This window comes from Buteo buteo, chromosome 13 (genome assembly GCF_964188355.1).
Source record: "Buteo buteo chromosome 13, bButBut1.hap1.1, whole genome shotgun sequence".
In the NCBI taxonomy this organism is placed as follows: domain Eukaryota; kingdom Metazoa; phylum Chordata; class Aves; order Accipitriformes; family Accipitridae; genus Buteo; species Buteo buteo.
Genome location: NC_134183.1, coordinates 34,819,137 through 34,837,222, shown reverse-complemented (window position 1 = coordinate 34,837,222; position 18,086 = coordinate 34,819,137). Strand labels below are relative to the sequence as shown.

Sequence of the window (18,086 nt, the reverse complement as noted above, 5' to 3'; positions counted from 1 at the left end):
TTCATGCAATGTGCCGTTTAGCATGAAACGACGCAGGAGGGCCGATTTAGTCAGCATCTAAAGTAAAAGTAGACGGGACTCCTGGATCCCCCTCACGGCCTAAAGCCCCCGGCGCCATCTCTTCATCTGTCACGGGGAAACACGAGCAGGTTTTTTTGCAAGGCCCCGCCCCGCCCCGCCCCATAGACCCGAGTCCGCCGGGCAGCCCAGAGCGGCTCCGGCTCCGCGCCGCTGCCTTCGCACCCGCCGGAAGCGCGCGGGGAAGGGGCGGGCCGGGCCGGGCCGCCGGTGGCAGCCGCAGTCGCAGCAGGAGCCGCCGCCGCAGGGTGCCGCTCGGAGGCAGACATGCCCGTGAGTTGTTTACCAGCGCCGGCCGCGCCTTTCCGCGGGGCAGAGACCGGGCCGGCGGCCGAGGGTCTGTCCCCGTCGGGCCGCTCCCGGGTGACACCTTGGCCCGAGGACCTCCTCGGGACGGAGCGCGGGCGTGTGAGGAGACACCCCGCTACCGCGGCCTGCGGGGGCGGCGCGGGGGGAGCGGAGGCTGCGGGGCTGCTCGGGACCAGGCTGAAGCCGGCGCCCGGTCTGTCCCGGTAGCCCGAGGGGTGTTTAACATGCAGTGCGTTTCCCTCTTGCCCTCTTACCCAGCTGGCTAAAGATCTAGTGCATCCCTCCTTGGAGGATGAGAAGAGAAAGCACAAAAAGAAGCGTCTTGTGCAGAGCCCAAACTCCTACTTCATGGATGTAAAGTGTCCAGGTAAGTATTTAAAATGTGTGTGTCTTGCAGAAGGAACGAAACTAATCTTGTATGCGGTTCATCTTCATAAAAGGTCTGATTTTTTTTTAATTTTTTTTAAATCTAAATGTGGTTTATCTGTTCTGTGGAAAAAAAAAAGTCTGTATATTGCTTTTTTTTTTTAACAATAAAAGTGTTTTCAACCTTTTTCAAAAGTTAATTTAAACAGTCAGCTTTCTATTTTCTTTTCTGAAGGTCTGGCATGAGATTTTTTTTTTGTTTTTTTTTCTTTATGAAATTCTGGCAAGTAGGGAAAAAACCAAAACCCCCAGATATTCTTGTATAAGAAGCAAGATGAAATGGATGCGTTAAAGCATCCGTGGCACAAGTTTAAAATAGAAGACAACATTGTTTTTCTCCTTTTGTAAGTTGATTGACTCTGGAAGAGCAACGAGAAAAACGTCACAAGGATATATGCAGACATACTGGGACTTTACATAGAAAGTAAAACATACACAACTGCCTTTTTCATATGTCGCTGTTAAGAAGTAAGCTGCCATCCAGCTCACATATACAGGGGTTGTATTTAAGGTGTTGCCTGTGTCCGCTTTTCACACATCTTCATTACTTTGGCTTAGAAACATCTGTATAACTAAACTTCTCTTTTATAAACTAAACCATGGGATTTTCTAGCACAATTACAGGAGTATGCTCTACCACTGAACAGCTTCTTTGATCAGCACAAGTACATCCATATCGAGGCACAGAAACTGTCAAGTGTGGTAACTTACCTCCTAGAAACGACTGCAGTATAAGAAGATTATAGCAGTAAGAAAACAAATAGACTTACTTACAATTATGATCATCCTGACTAGAAGCAGGGAATTGTTGGTGTATTCAGGTTTTCTTATCTTATTCTTTCTTAGTAGCTTAGATTCCTAACAAGCTCTGAGATATTGTTTTCCATCTAAAAGTGAAGTAAATTAATTAAAACTGTTTGAAAGTAAAATGTAGTTACTTTTAAAAAATACATGGTTGAAGGCTAAGCCACTTTTTTTTAAAAAACTTTCTTCAAACCAGTGTACATGCATGCATATACAAAGATAAAGTTAGTGTCAACATAAGCCCATAGGTCATTGGTTATCTTCATTATTGTTGGATTAATTGGTTATTGAATTTGAGGGATATATAGACCAAAGCAGGAATGCTTCAATAGTAACAAAGTACTAAGCACGAGGCACCGAAAATACCAGAGGGCTTATGCATCATTCAGTGGTGTTGGATGTTGCTACCTAGTTACTGAAACAGATTGGGTTTGTTCCCCTGCAAAATCCACAGTTAAAAACTTATCAACATGGAAGTTCACATTCACGGGGCAAACCCAACATTTGCTATGGTTAAATTTTAGCTGCTGGCAGTTTTTTGCAGACAAAGATTTGTGCAGTTACTATTTGTGATTTAAACAAAGCAGAAATCTGTTATTCTGCCTAATAGGAGTTCTCTCTACCAACCAGTTCTCTTGTCAGACAGCTTTCTGAGAACCTTCCTCACTAACATATATTCTGTCTTACCTTTCTGGTCCACACTTGCTGAAAATGGAATCTATGCTCACTTTTATCTATTGGTCTATTTTCTATATCCACATCTAGATTAAATCCTTTACAACTTTTCTCTCTCCAAAAATTCCTCTTGGCTAATTAAAAATACTCTACAGAGAAAAAAATGAAAGCAGTGAAAACCCCTTTGTCTAAGCCATGCATAAAAGTGATTTCGTTCTTTCTTAAATCATAGAATTTCAAAGTTGTAGACAAAATGTGGCTGATGCCTCTGCTTGCATCTGGAATTAGTCAAGTTATCATGTGCAAGTCTTCTCCTTTAAATATGATGCTAGCTTTGTAGAATGCAGCCAAGTACATGCCTTATGTGTACCAATTATTAAACAGAAAGCAAACACAGATTTGAACAGCAGTGTTTATATTCACAGCTGCCAGACTTTGTCAACAGCAATGTTCTACTATTACAAGTTAAATATTTCCCTAGCTAGATGGGCTCTTCTATTCAGCAGAGGCGGCTAGTCTAGAACTCCTGGACTTTTTTGCAAGAGACATACTACAGGCAAATCAGGGCCTGTCAGCCATCAGGCTGTGTTGATTTTCATATGGGGAGTCATAACAGTTTCAGCTAACTAACTTGCTTTCATATGCATGTTAGTAAAAGCAAGTACTTCAGACCACGGTAACAATGTTCTGTTTTACTTGGTGTGCTGTGTAATGAAATATAGATCCATTTTTGGACAAGTGTATTTAGAGCATCTGACTCAATTACACATACAATAAAAAAAGTCATGCTAGAAATACTCAATGGAAAGTTTAATAATGCTGTTTTCCAGGATGCTACAAGATCACCACCGTATTCAGCCATGCTCAGACAGTAGTTCTGTGTGTAGGTTGCTCAACTGTCCTGTGTCAGCCTACTGGGGGGAAAGCCAGGCTTACTGAAGGTAAGGGGCAACATTTAGCAGCCTAAATATTCCACTTACATAAATGCATTTATGTATTTAGAGCCTGCAAACATTTTAGCTTTGATTTTGAAAACTTATATTGGAATGCTTATTTTGCAAATTGCTTACCATTGGCTAGTAAAAATGTTAATGGGCCCTGAATTGCAAATTTTTCTTCAGATTCTTGTTTTTAAATGGCTATACAGATATGCCAGGCAGTTAAACAGCTACATTGTGATCAAACACACTTGGATTTTAGGTGCTTTGATTGGTCATCTCCTTTAGCCTATCTGTAATAAATACTGCTTATTTAGTTCTGAGCTAAGTTTAGAATGTTAAAAAGCACCATTAAAGGAGCAGGGTACTTTTGCCAGGCTAAAGCAATTCTGTGCCACTGCCAGTCATTGGTGGCTTGCCTGTTTGTTTTTAAACAGTAGTACCGTAAGGCAGTTCCCTGGCTCATGTTACTTAATCAAAATTTGTTTTGTATAAATTATAAGGGAACAAATAACCACTGGTAATTATCTACAGCTAACTGGTATAGCACCAGTATCTTGAAATGCAATCCAGTCTCTGGGGTATATGAAAAACACTGGAAACACTTGAGGGTTTAAAAAAAATATTAAAGAATAAGTCCAGATTTTATTCATGTTTTGTTTAAAGGATAAAAGGTAAATATTTATGCAAATTGCATATAGTAGTGCTTATACCATGTGCTGCTATACAGATGTAGTTTATATGAGGACAGAATACCTGAAGTAAGGCTGTTCAGCAGTTGAAAAGGTATCAACACTCCTAGCAGCTGTTTCAGTTTGGGGTTTGTATCACTAAGGGATGGAACAGTAGACTGAAATTTTAAAAGGCATCTGGAAGAAAAGAAATAGTACAACTTAGCCTTATTTTAAGATGAATTACATCACAGCCATGTTGTTCTGGTTGAGTTAGAGAAGACTCAAAGCGCTAAGTCTTCACCTTGTAGTACATTAAATTTAAATTTATTGCATGAGTTTTCCTACTTAAGTTGGGTGGGCAATTTTCCAAGGCAGTCTTAACAGTTTGAAGACTGCCCATATCATGTGATTTCTTTACAGGCTGTTCATTTAGAAGAAAGCAACACTGAACACTTCAGCATGTGGTTTTGGATCTGTGTTCCTGAAAGCCTTACCAGTTTAAAAATGCCTGTTAATACAGCAATGTAATTATGATTGATTTTGTAAAAGTTACATGCTACTGGTGACTAATGAGCTGGAATCTCTTTTTCAATAAATGATCTGAAGTGGAAGTTTTTCCTGCAAGTTTGCAGACAACTGAGCTCTATTTTTATAATTTTATTTTTAAGCAGTGTATTGTTAATTGGGTAGTGTCACTTAATAATAAAAACCTTGGACTTGCTGTATCTTTCCCCTCGTTAATCATCAACTACAGCAGCGTAAGGCATATGGTGACAGAAACTGCTGTAAGAATGCATTTTGTATACTTTATTACTGTGGTTACCCTAACTGTAAGGGTTGCAAAGGCTAGACAGATTTAAAATGGCTCATTTGCTTTCAAAATCAATTGCTTTAGTCCCTTTATGGTGTTGAGTAATGTGGTGATAAATAAAAATATAAAAGTTACTCGCTTATATTCAGCTGTTTTTCTGGAATGCATGGTTTTTCCCTTGCTCTAATCTGGTCTCAAAGCTGCATTTGGTATTCTATACTAAGATTTCTATACCAAAAAAACCAAAAAAAGGAGTCTTTTGCAAAACACTGAAAACATTCAGTATAGAGAAGGCATATGGTATATAAGCAACAGTAAGTCAGCAAACTACATGAACAACTGTGAATGGTATCCAGTCATTAAAAAAACTAGTACAGCAAAAACATGCATATTTTCAGTATCAAATACTGAAGTGAAACAATTACCTTTTTGCAATGAGGAAACATGTTTTCGGTTAGTTTTTAAAAGCCATCCCTTTCTAAATGGCTGTTAAAAAGTGGGTTTTTTTTTTAAACCATGAGAAAACATTCAAACAAAATCTTACATGTATCTTATTTTAATAAATAATATATCAAGTTATGTATCAACATCTCTTTCAGAGTATTGGTTGTCTTGGTGAGCTAATTATTGTTGGGAATGTCTGTTTAGCCTGTATTCTTTTTATGACTTTTAAAACTTGTACATTTCTAGTCAATAAAAAAACCCAAACAAACCCAAACCTGATATTACAATTTGTTGCATTTGTGAGATAAGTTTTATTTCAGTTAATTCAAACAGTGAACAGTTATAATTACCAGATGCAAAAAGTAGGTGTTTGATACAGAAATAGATGCACCAATTTAGTATACATGCCTTTTAAGAAAAGTACAGTTTTATGTCAGTCCCATACTGTGTTTTCACAATAAAGGTTAATTTAAGAGCAAGTTTATCATGAAAGCTGCTCTTACTTGACCAGACAGTTTCCCACACTTCATGCCAGTCCATGAAATAACTGGTTTCAGAACAAAGGTCAAAGTAGCAGTATTAATGCACTTGTGACCTGAATATATGTGCTAAGGGCAGATTGATTCCTAGTCTCCCATATCTCTGCCTTCTCTTCTTCCACCCTAAAAGATAAGAACTCATGATTAAGTAAATACCAAATCAGAGAAAGTCAGTGACCCATTTTGTTCCAGGTACTGGAAGATAAAATTCAGACATCATAGCATCTCCAGTACCGTACATGTGACAACAGAGGTTTTTTTAAAAGCCTTAAGTTACAGGAGATGATACAGTATTAAGAACATGGTATGCATATAAAAGAGTTGGTGGCTGAACATAGTCTGTAGGGGGAGTGAGACACTGTCATTAATATCTTGGGGTTAGAAATGCCTTAGACACTTCTTACCATTATTTGCTTTCATACATACTTCAAATATTTACATTTATTAGTGTTTGGTCATATGCAGACAGGCATAATGGTAAACCTACACCTTCTACATTCTGAATCTTTGTCTAAATCCAAACACAATGGTCAGTGAGTGAAACTCATTTTGTCTCAAGTAGGCAAAATGGTTTTCAAGAATAAATACTGTTTGCAAAACAGATGCCTCATAAAAGAAAAATGTGTTATAAATCCTAAAATAACAGTGTTACTTCTGAGATTTTCTATATTTAAAACACTGTATTTGGTCTGTTTCTATTAATGTATTCTTCAACATGAAAACTACTTGGAACTACTTACTGTTGTTCCCTGTGCAATAACTTCTGCTGCATGTTTACCCAACAAGTAGGTGCTCAAGACTGGGAAAAAAAAATGTTGCTGTTGTAGAAGACACTCACCTCCAGTACTTCTGTATTGGAACTGTCAAACAATATCAAAGACTTCAGTGGAAGAGAAGATAATTTATTGCCTGACCAAATGAAAGTTTGTTCAGAAAGGTTCTCTCTGTTGTCTCTACTGATTGGATATTCTTGAGATAAAGACAACCCATTATTAATGAATAAAAAAGTGAAATTTTGGTGAGTAGACCAGAAAACCCAAGCGAATAGTTTAGGTGTAAGCTTTTACTGTTTCAAGGCACAAGAATGGTTGTAATTATGAAGAGCACTAAACCAGCCCTACTAGCTTCAATTAAAAATGTAGGTAAAACATCAACACCTCAAAATAGTAAATTTCCTGGTTTGTCAGTCTTAGGTAATAAATGTTATCATAGGCATACTGGGAACAGAGATGACAGCATGTTTCATCACAGGACAGGTAATAACTATGAAGTTTTAATACTAAAAGCACTAACTAGGGAAAGAGGCAGGTAAGGCTATCTTCTGCTAGCTATTATCTAAGACATCTTGCTCCTTAAATTCAGAGAAGCAGAGCTGCTAAACAGTGCAGGGATGTAAGTATTCAAACCTTTCCTGAAGGATATTTTGTTTTGTCTCAGCCTGGAAATACTGTCTGATGTAACTGCAGGGGAAGCGGGGTGGGGGTAAATCTTGGGAGATCATGGAGATCTTCCATGCCATTACGGAATATATAAAATTAACATATTCACATGTTACTGTATTGCTATAGTAAAACTGAAGATTAGAAAATGCTTCTTTGGAACTCTATCACAATTTCTTGTTCAACCTTGTGCAAAAGCAACTCCTTGAGGCAGGTCTCCAAATGGAAAAAAAGGATGGTTTTCAAAAAAACCTCTCAAAGTCTGTAAGACTTCTACTACTGGCTTCAAGAATGGGCTTTAAATTTTACTAATTTACTTGAGTTCCTGATTCCTATATCTAAAGGAGTATCTACATTACAGAATACAGTGTCATTTCTGGCTACCAAAGTTAACGTGTATCATTCAAAAACAATGAGACAGTTTGACAGCTCACCATGGTGCACTATTCAGGCATATTCAACTGTGGAAATAGTACCCTTATTTCACAGTAAACTAGTTTCACACATTCTCAGTGTCCAATAAAAATGGAAGAGAGGACATCTAAATAACAAAATGATTCTTACTTACATTAGTCTAGCTTCATTCTTTTCTAATTCTTAACAATCCACAGCTCTGACAAAAACGTACTTCTGGTATAAATCTGCATTCTGGAGGTAGCTTCAAGATTTGGGTTTTGTTGGGTTTTTTACTTTTTAAGCAAATAAGAAAAGCGCTATGTGAAAATACAAAAATCAACAGTAAAACCATTCTTCTTTAAAAAATAATACTGAACAGTTTTGGCAGACTGGAACTGTGAGAATAATGAATTATGTCTTCGTGTGCTCAAATCAAGATGTGAAATTTTTCAAAAGTTTAACATTTAAGGTAGATAATTTGTTGTTGTACTTCTCAGTGCAAGAAACCAATGCTAGTTTTTTTAATCTTGGTCAAGTGCTTGACTGGATGAGAAAAAAACCTGCTACTGTAATGATAATTTACACAGGTACTACAGGAAGTCAAATTTGACTGTTACATTCTCCTTTTCTGTAAGTTACGAACTTCCCTGAGAGGTTAATTCCAGTTACACATAAGTTTAGCACCACTAGCAGAAGTTAATTAAGTGAAATTTTGATGCTTTTTCTTCACATATTTTTAGTGATCTCGGAGTCCACTTACACCCTTCTCCATTTGTTTTTCATGTTTCAGTACAGTGAGTTCAGTTACGCATATCTCTTTTTTTAATCTACATATTGTGCCCATTTTTCTTTATCAAATTCCCTTGCAATCTTTAAGGCAGTGCTGTTGAGTGAAACCGATTGCATATTACAGATAATACTAACAACTACTCCTCTAGGTGGTGCCACTAGCCCAGCATCTATAGCTTCAGAGTCCAGCTCTTCAGGAAGAATTAGGAGGACACTACTTGCCCCCACTGCACCACCCGTATGAGATGCATAGTGTCTCTGCTGTCTGCAACAGCCATACTGTTGTTTTTTCTCTACGACAGCCCAAGCCATTGCATATTTACCATCCCTGTCCCATGATACTTCCGTTTTTGGCACTGGGGTCCACATCATTGCGACTGTGTCTGGTTTGAGGTACCCAGGAAGAAGTTTGCCATTAGTGTTTTTAAACTGTCCGGCTTGATAACTGTACAACAAGGCATTTCCAAATTTCAGAAGGTCACCTACTGATGACAGAAAGCCACCACCAGCCCACTTGTAAGAGTTGTCCACATACGGTGCATTTACCAGCCGTCCCTTTTTGTTGTAAACGTAACACCTAGAATTCAAGAAAATTCAACTTGTCATTCTCAGATACTATGCACAACTATTTTAAGCTGTCCTATATTAAAAGAGCAAACTGAGCACATATTAGCTTGTTCTCATGAAACTTTAGAAATTTTTTTAGCTATATTTTTCTTAAATATATTTCTTGCAGAAAAATCAATAAACTCAGACAGGAAAACAAAAATTAAGGTGACTTCTTCAGTTAGAAGCTTAGTTTCAATGAAAGTCCTAATCCTTCTACTTACCCTTAGGATATACTAAGAGTAAAGACAATATGCAAATAAGAGATGTGACAGAAATCTATAGATCGGCCAGCAAAGGATTTTTCTTAAATTCCTGTACTACATTTAAGGTGTTTTAAGAAAGAGGAATCCTACAACTATCCCATGATTATCAGACACTGAGCTGAAATTTCACTGAAGTCTTAGGTGACTCCTATGAGACAGTAGTTTTCATTTATGATTGATTTCCCCACCACCACCACTGCCCCATTACAGTTGCCATGTACTACAACTGAATATTTTGGAACTACTAAAAGTAAGAAGCGTGGAGTCTTGCAAAACCTGTCACTAAAATACAAATTAGAAACTACCAACCAGAATTGCAGAATGAACTATCGGGAACAACACAACAGGAGTGCAAACTGAATTAAGCTTTTGAAAGAAACAGTCCAATCATGACTGGATTCACTTCATACAACATATGAGAAGGAATGTTGAATAACTATATAATCTGATGAATTTCAGCCTTTGGCCTTTAGACCACAAGAGGTCCATGTACTACTTGGAGAGGTATGAAAAGGAACCACACACAAAAAAAAAAAAAAAAAAAAAAAGGCGTACAGGGGGAGTGGTAGTGGGCAGGGCAAGCCTACTATTGAATGGTACAGAGATACATTCCCTACCTAGTCTGCACTTATACTGGAAAACTTTTAGGGAACTTCTGAAAGCCATAATACTGAAAATCAGAGGTTGAAGCAAAGGAAGAGAGACGAATGGTCCAAGACTACCATCAGCTCTACCAGTGACTCGATTATCTTGGTGTCCCTATAGTCATTTTATTTTGATCACAATAAAACCTGTTACAAAGATGCTGAAATGTCTGAGTTACACCTCTAAAAGATCTAGAACATGAATTTTTAAACATTTTCACGTCAGTGAAATGTAGCATAACCAAACCATTAAACAAACCACAACACGTCAATATAGGCACCAAGCAAGCTATTTGTGGAAGCAAACCCATCACATTAGCATCTCGGTTTTGCTTAACAATAAGTAACCCATAAAAAGACCCCCAAAACAGCATCTGTCCCAATTCCTTCATCCCTACCATATTTCAGTTTATACAAGGCTTAATATACACACATACATTTAAAAGAACCTAACTGTACAAACTTGATAATTTATGTGAACATCACTAGCATCCAGATCTACTGCTGCATGAGACTGAAAATTTGCAAGCAAAATAAATACCAGCATAAAGCATTTTAGAATATAGCAGTAAAGCTATCCCTAAAATGTTACAAACTGCTGTGTTTGTACACAGCACTCTAAATATACACTTATATATAAGTACTATAAACCTTGGATTCCACATTATTTTCATTCTTTGGAGAGCATTTTAGAAGCCAAACTTGTAAAAAGTTTGAGTCTCATTCTCATGAGACTTTTTCCATAACCTGCTTTTGTGATTCAGTTACAATTCTTCTCCTGCACCAAAATTTAACAGGCAAGTCAATAAATCAATTTCAGAGCCCAGACAGGTAGGTCCATAAAATAAGATGGGAGAGAAAGACAAGAAACTCTACCTTTATCCACTATATTGGAATGGATTACACCCAGTTACATAAATTTCTCTGTTTTTTTTTCTGTGTGTGTGTGTCTGTGGTTTTGGTTTTTTTGGTTTTGGGGTTTTTTTAAGTTAATAAAAATAAATCAATTGGTAAAGCATATTCTGCGTTAAACAGAATTTTAATTCTGGTTAAAATCGATACTACAATTTAATTTATGAAAACCTTGTGTTACTGTGAGACTATTACAATTCTACGGAACTTTTTAAAAAGTCAGTATATTAAGCAAACCAAGGATAACTATATATTCTAGCATAATCTCCTAGTTAGTCCTTTATTTTACTCTGTTTACACTTATCTGCTTATGTGCACCCAAAATAAATGCAAATTTCAAGGTCACGCTTGCCACTCCCCCCCATATATACTTATAACAGGAAATACTTATTTCCTATTCTGTAATTTTACATGCTAATTACAGAACAAATACCATAACTGACATAAAATCAGTTACATTACTAATTTTGAAATAAAATAAGCCACTCCATTTAAAAGCCTGGGAAAAAAACCCTAAAAGTAAAAAAAAAAAAATAAAAAAATCACACATTCTTAATTCAATTGTCTTAATAAAGACAGAAAGAGCAACAATTGTTGTGGAGGGAAAAAAAAGTTTCATCCTTGTTTACCTTGCTCTGTTATATATCATTGCTTCATTGTCATCTAGTACAGTTGACAGCATATCCAAATCACGAAACATTTTTAGCATATAGTCTGTAAATTTTTGTCCTGAAACTCTCTCCACAACAGCGCTTAAGAGCGTAAAGCCATACGTTGAATACAAGAACTGACTACCTTGAAGAAACACAATGAGAAAAGGGGGGGGGAGGAAGTTAGCCACATGATGCTTAAAAGGAACCTCAAGGATAAATTTTAAGTAATCACATGTGCAAATGAAACTATATATAGCAATAAATAATTAATTAGAAGGACTCCCCTTCCACCCCCATTTTAATATGATGTGAATCACAAGCTTATGATACTGACCCCTAGGAACTTCTGTACTGCAGCAGACACAGATGCTTGCTAAGTGCCCGCTGCTCTGAGAACAGCACTAAAAAATTTTCAGGGATCTGCCATGTACAGCCAGGTTTCGTGGCATGATGTGAAGACTAACATTTAACATCCTTTCCACCAGATTTACCATACCGGTTCTAGCAAGGATATCTGGATTTGGAAAGCTGAAGCAAACCACAAAATTACTTCTTAAAAGACGCTCACCTACTGTGACTTGTTTGTTTGTGTGTCTATACCCTAGAGATAGACAAGGGTAGTACTCGCTCAAGGTTTTCAAAGGTCTTCATCACTTTTATTACAGTGTTTCTAGTTCTAGTTATAGAACATCCTGAAAGATTATATAGACACTAACATGCATATTATTTAAGACACTATAATTTTTTTACAAAACAATTTTTCATTTTTTAAAAATCTCGTTCTTGTGCTAATGCCTTTCATGAAACATTTACATAGCAAGCGACTGCCAAACTGCCTACAGTCAAGATAGATCTCTACTTGAAATGTTCCTAGAACTCTCCAAGATAGTAAGTGGTTAACTTCTCCCCCTTCCTACACCCCTCTCCCCTTAATGCACATTATTTACTGTTTATCAGCAATGCTTATCATTTGCCTGTTAACCTAACTCATTTAAAACTTACACCTGAAGTTCCTCAAAGTCCTCTCTAGAATTAAGTTAAATAATTCCAACAATAAATAACCTCAACAGTTCTGTGATTCTATGGTCTTTCTGTAGAAATTTTTTAGCTCTGATTTAGTGCCTTACTAAAATTTTTTGCTTTTGGTTCATATCTAGAAGGCGCAGAGCATGAATACAGCAAGTTGGTATCTGCTTACAAAATACTTTATAGATACAAGTTTGCTACCAAAATTATAATCTGCTTTAGTGTTTATAAATTCAGCAACTAGTACGTTTCATAGCACTTACTGCATTACTTGGAGCTCCTAAGAGAAAAGTCTTATTTCTACCTGAGGTCCCACTTTCTCTTCTCCCCTGCATTATCTGGGACTCTTTGTATTACCTTTTAAGTCTTGGCTACACCACTTTTTGAATCTGCTGGATTATGGTGCAGATACACCACTAGAAGGTATCTGTGTAAGAATAATTCTTTAAGTCAGTAGAGTGGTAAAGATATCTATACTGTTATCTAAAATTGAACTGATAAAATCCTTATCAGTTCAGTCTTCAAAAGTTATGTCAGTTTTAAAACAATTACACGACCAGATGGTTTGTGCAGAACAGCCTAAATACTTCTCCATTGAGCTTTTAATGGGGCACAAGAAGGAAAAAAAACGGGGGGTGGGGGGGTGGGGAAGCAGAACAAAACAAAAACCCCACATAATCACACTTTACTGGACTCAACTATCTTCACCACATATAAAACACTTTGAAACAAAGTTTCACAAGAGCAGCACATTTTGGTCTAAATGAATAGAAACTCACCTGGTTTAAAGAATAAAGGATCATTTTTAAATATCTTCAGTGATTCAATCACGCTTTCAAATTTTTCCTTCAAATAATACTCTTCTTGCTCAAATTCCTTGTCTCTCCTGCCAGGTTTTGAATTTCGGCTTTTTACCTCACCTTCATGTTCTTTCCTTGGTTTGACAGAATCAGTCTTTTCAATTCCTTTGCCTTCTTTTTCTTTTTGTTCTTTATCCTGATAGGGTTTTGTTAGTTTCAATGCTCTGTTTGCCTTTTCCTTTTCTTCCTTTACTTTTGTAATATCTTTTTCATAGTGACGAATCCCACTCAAGTGTGAAACTAACAGTCTTGTAGTAATAGCGACCTAGATAGAAAGGACAATATTTAAATGTGAGTTCTCTTCATTAAAGATATGATGCACACTAAATCACCAGAAAAGTAAAATTCAACAAGACAAGGAACAAAGATATAAGACCTTTTAAGTATCATGTATTAAACCCAGTTAAAATATATATATATGTGCACACTACACACTTGATATAAAACTGAAGATCCAAATTTCCAGCATTGCTTTTTCAAGCAGCAAAAACCAGTACTTGTCTAAATAATTTTTGGTGTTTTACAGGAATAGGTCCAGATACAGACACCTGTACACATATGGCAATGACAGGAACAAAAACCCCAAAAAAGTGTTACCAATAAACAGTTACATACCTTTTCACCCTCGTAGACTTTTTCTGGAAATTCAGGGACATATTTCTGCACTGGAGCATCTAAATCCAGTTTCCCCTCTTCCCACAATTTAGCAACAGCCATCATCGTAAGACACTTGCTAATACTAGCAATTCGCATGATGGTCTCTGGCTTACATACTACACGATTCTCTACATCAGCATAACCCAAACCTTTAAGAAAAATAAAAGCACTGTGGTAAATACTTTGCACAGAAACATGCTGAATTAATTATTTGCAATGAATTAGATTTACTGGCTCCACAAAATGTTTTTCCTCTAGCTAAACAGTGACATGAAGCACTGGACTATCCCTCTTCCTGCTTCAATTAAGTTAATAACATTTTAATGTAGTAGGAACCGTTAATCAAAGCCCATTGTATTGGCCAATGGCATCCCAAGTTAATTGGGATTAAGACTACAAAACAAATCTAATGATAAATGAGATTGAAGATTAAACCAAAATTTACACTCCTGAGGTCAAATATAAAGAGACCAAAATCTAGACCGTAAAATAACTGACCAACAGTCATAAATACTCCTTCTATTGTTCCGAATTAATGGTTGAAACAGTAAAGGGTCTTATTTTATCAATACATAAATTGAGAAAGGAAATCACTCACAAACTCATAGCAATTACCTAAGCGGTAAAGCTTCAGAAAACAGTGGTGTTACACACTATGTTTCAACATCACTCAGCATGACTTCAGTTAAAAAACAGCTTAATAGCCTCCATACCAGTGTTTTCCTATGTAACCAACCCACAAGTCTGGTAGCAAGAACTGGAATTAATAAGCCATTATCAAGCTCCCATACTAGTCTTCAGTTTGAGCTAGGTTTGAAGAAACTGTGCAAGTGATGTTGCAGCATAAAATGCAATGAAATGCAGTAATGACATATTTGCAGTTTTCAGTACAAGCAAGGCCTGCAAGCAATGCACGTCTGTCTATATAAAACTGTAGTCTAAATAATGAACTACTCGGGGGGACGGGGACGGACCCTTGCCAAAATACAAGATATAAAACAGATTACATCAGTTGCCCAAGGACCTTTCTTTTACGTAAAATTGCTACTCAAGTGCTTGCATGGTGCTTGTGAACACAGATGCTGTACCCTTCAGTGAAAATACCACCTTCCAAATCTCTAATCGCTCCCATCAGTCTAGCAAGAAAGCAGGTTTAGTACCGTTGTCACAGAATACACGCATCTTACATCTGTTCCTATTTTTTCTCCCTGTGACGAAGGGAGGAGGGCAACAAAATGAGCCAGAAGTCTGCCAGAGCGATGTTACCCACCTCCCAGCTGCCTTATTCAAGCCAGTGTTGTTCTCTATATCCATATGCAGCAGGGTACAGAAAGCTCTGCCATGGCTTATGCTCCCGCATGTAGTTGTCTTGCTACTGGATCTGGCAGTCTTGGTGACAAACCATAACCCTGGCACTAGTTCCCTCAGGCACTTTCCTGCACATCAAGGAAGGGATTCTGCAGAAGTCTTATAAAAACTTCTGCTTTCATTGCTAGGTAATTTGAGACCAGAAAAAGCTATCTGATTTGAGAAAGTTTGTGATTAAGTTTCTAGCGCAATTTTCTTATTAGGCCACATTACAAAAGGTACCAGAGGCTGTCCGACTCACTTCTGTCATGATGAAAGACAAATGAAAACCTATAATCAGCTTTATATGTGTATAAAAGTTAATGCAACAACAGACTGTTAGAAGAAAGTTAGTAACAATCTTATTTTTTTTTTAAATTCTATAACACATTAGTGAAATGTGTTGCCATTTACTACTACCATTTCAGTTGTCCAAAAAACCCAAAACACATTATGAAAATGTTCCTGAAGAGACACACAGTTTGGTGGGTTTTTTAAATAAACATCAAATGTCTACAAGATACGAGCAGTACTTACAGACTCCATTTAAAACTAAACTGTGTAACCAGAAAAAGCAGTTGCTATTTCTGGAAGGATGACACCTGTTAAATCTCAGTACTTTCCCAGTAAAAATCTACACCTCAGCCCACAAACGGGAGACGGATCACCAAATTTGAGCCGTTACTACTTTGACTATCAAGTAAGTTCCTGTGAGGAGAACAGTTCTTTACCTCCTACATGCAATTCTACCAGACTACTGTAGAGCTGTATGCCTAGAGTATAAGTATATTCAAAGACTGATCTGACAAATTAATGGAAGAAAGGTTCTTAAACATAACTGTTGAGATATACTAGCACATTCAGGAAGTTAATAAGTTATTGATTCCTGGAAATTATTGAACTTTACCAAGGAAAGCATCACTTCATACTCCCTAGGCACCTGTTTCTGGCCACTGTCCATCAAGTGGATGAAATCCCAGCCTGATCAGCGTGTCAGAATTGTTCATCTTTAAAACGTTCTGATAGCTTCCCAACAGCACGCACAACTACTACTCCCACATACTAACCTTCTGACCAGACTTCCTTTCCATCTACAGAAACTCCAACTAGTATACCTGGGATTCCTGCTTCATCCTGTCAAAAAAAAAAAAAAAAAAAAAAATGGACAGGAGACATTAAGAAGGATCTTTACAATTAAAAAAACCCCACCTTCTCCCAAACCCAAGCGGGTTCTCAGACACGCCATACCGTACCGTACTTCCACCGGCTCCCCACACCAAGCTCTGCCTGGCCTAAGCCTCCCGTTTGCGGTAGCTGAGCGGGAACCCAACGAGCACCCGGCAGCTCGGCGGGGTTCGCCATCTTCTTCCACCTCCTCCTCCTCCTCCTCCGGGCGCAGGTCGGCTCCTCACAGCACGGCACCCCCCGACCCCCCAACACTTGACCGAAAATCCCTCGCCAGCGATGGCGAAGCCCACGGGAACGAGGCGCCAGCCCGCCTCCCCCCTCACGGAGGTGAGGGCCGGCTCGCACAGCGCCAGACGCGGGGGGAAAGCCCCCGGCCCCCCTCCAGCCCCGCTCGCTCAGCACCTTAATCCTCCGCAGCAGGTCCCTGCTCCTCTCGACGGCCGCGCCGAAGCCCCGAGGGGGCGGCAGCGGATTCGCCTTCCCCTCCGTCTCCTGCCCGCCGTCAGCCTCGCAGCCCGCCGCCGTCGGCGCCTTGACCCCCAGCGCCAGCCCCAGCGCCAGCCCCCAGCCCCAGGGCCGCGCCCCGGCACCGCCGCCCCCTCGCCGGTGCGCCGGGGGCCGCCCGGCCTGCCCGGCGGCCGCCGCCCGCCGCAGGGCCCTGCCCAAGCCGTACATGGCCGCGCCGCGCCTCCTCGCCACCGCCCCTCCTCGCCACCGCCTCGCCGGGTGTCTGACAGGCACCTCCAGCCGCTCCCGAGCCCTCGCTCGGGCCGAGCTCCGAGCGCATCGAGCCAGGGCAGACGCCCGTCTCAGGGCGCAGCGCGGCTCCGCGCCCGCTGGCGGCGAGGCCGGGGCCGCTCGGGGCGAACGCAGCCTCGGCAGGGACGGGCAGGGCCCGGCAGTGCCGCGCCGGCTGCACTTCCCGGCGCCCCGCAGGGCCTCGCCCGAGGGAGAGGGTCCCTCCCGGCACGCCGCGGTGTCGGGAAGCGAGGGGAAAGCGGCGGCGAGGAGGACGGCGCAGCTCGCTCGTCCGCAGGCCGCATTACCCGCCGGTTAAAAACGGGCCCGGTCCGACGAGCCGCCAGCCGGTGCCGTGACCTGCGCTCCTCCCCGGGCCTGGCGGGCCCCCCTCGAAGGACGCGGGGCCGGCGGCCCCCGGGCCGCTTCCCCGGGTCTCCTGAGGGCCGGCTGGCGAAGGCGATTTACGGCCGGTTTGCTTATTTAACCACCGAAAGCCACCCGCGTGTCCGAATGCAGTTACGGGCTGCATTTGGCAATGTGAGTCAAACCTCCCTGAACCCTTCCCGAATCCTTGAAAAGAAAAAAGAAAGATTATTTAAAGCACGGTTCCTCTCTGGCGGGTAACTGGCGCCACTGCTGGCCCCTTCTCCCAGTGGACGCAAGTTTCTGACTCCTGCCGGCACCAACGCGGGCGGCTCTGGCGGAATAAGCGGGTTTTAACCAACGCTTTCATTGCACTGATGTGTAAGAAAAGGATGGAGAGAAGAGGAAGGATACCTCAAGCCATGACGTAATTTCTGATCTTAACTGCACTCCACAGCAAACAATTGCAGGATCAAACGAAATAAGCCTGCTGCTAAACGC

General features: G+C 40.0%; 2 protein-coding genes and 1 long non-coding RNA gene across 3 annotated transcripts; 1 reads left to right on the top strand and 2 right to left on the bottom strand.

Annotated features, from left to right (window-relative positions):
* The first annotated feature begins 212 nt into the window (after positions 1-212).
* On the top strand, positions 213-4,625 carry RPS27L (ribosomal protein S27 like). The gene is made up of 4 exons (XM_075045508.1): positions 213-351; positions 646-754; positions 3,123-3,233; positions 4,325-4,625. Exons 1-4 carry the CDS (start codon positions 346-348, stop codon positions 4,351-4,353), a joined length of 255 nt encoding a protein of 84 aa, XP_074901609.1. The 5' UTR covers positions 213-345; the 3' UTR covers positions 4,354-4,625.
* Positions 1,038-4,329, bottom strand: LOC142039168 (uncharacterized). Its single transcript, XR_012652830.1, has 3 exons — positions 3,987-4,329; positions 1,588-1,700; positions 1,038-1,172 (listed from the first exon to the last, which is right to left on the bottom strand). It is a non-coding gene; the product is annotated as an uncharacterized LOC142039168 (long non-coding RNA).
* Positions 4,626-7,890: 3,265 nt separating the features above from the next.
* On the bottom strand, positions 7,891-17,156 carry LACTB (lactamase beta). Its single transcript, XM_075045507.1, has 6 exons — positions 16,884-17,156; positions 16,361-16,427; positions 13,905-14,095; positions 13,209-13,554; positions 11,380-11,545; positions 7,891-8,899 (listed from the first exon to the last, which is right to left on the bottom strand). Exons 1-6 carry the CDS (start codon positions 17,154-17,156, stop codon positions 8,356-8,358), a joined length of 1,587 nt encoding a protein of 528 aa, XP_074901608.1. The 3' UTR covers positions 7,891-8,355.
* Positions 17,157-18,086: the final 930 nt, after the last annotated feature.

Excerpts from the sequence above, each read along its gene's own strand:
- RPS27L (XM_075045508.1), top strand. Across the intron at positions 755-3,122 it reads CATGGATGTAAAGTGTCCAG|GATGCTACAAGATCACCACC; the intron begins GTAAGTATTTAA and ends GCTGTTTTCCAG. Across the intron at positions 3,234-4,324 it reads GAAAGCCAGGCTTACTGAAG|GCTGTTCATTTAGAAGAAAG; the intron begins GTAAGGGGCAAC and ends ATTTCTTTACAG.
- LACTB (XM_075045507.1), bottom strand. The coding sequence starts at position 17,156 with ATGTACGGCTTGGGCAGGGCCCTGCGGCGGGCGGCGGCCGCCGGGCAG. Across the intron at positions 16,428-16,883 it reads ACCTGCTGCGGAGGATTAAG|GATGAAGCAGGAATCCCAGG; the intron begins GTGCTGAGCGAG and ends TTTTTTTGACAG. Across the intron at positions 8,900-11,379 it reads ATGATATATAACAGAGCAAG|GTGTTACGTTTACAACAAAA; the intron begins GTAAACAAGGAT and ends CTTGAATTCTAG.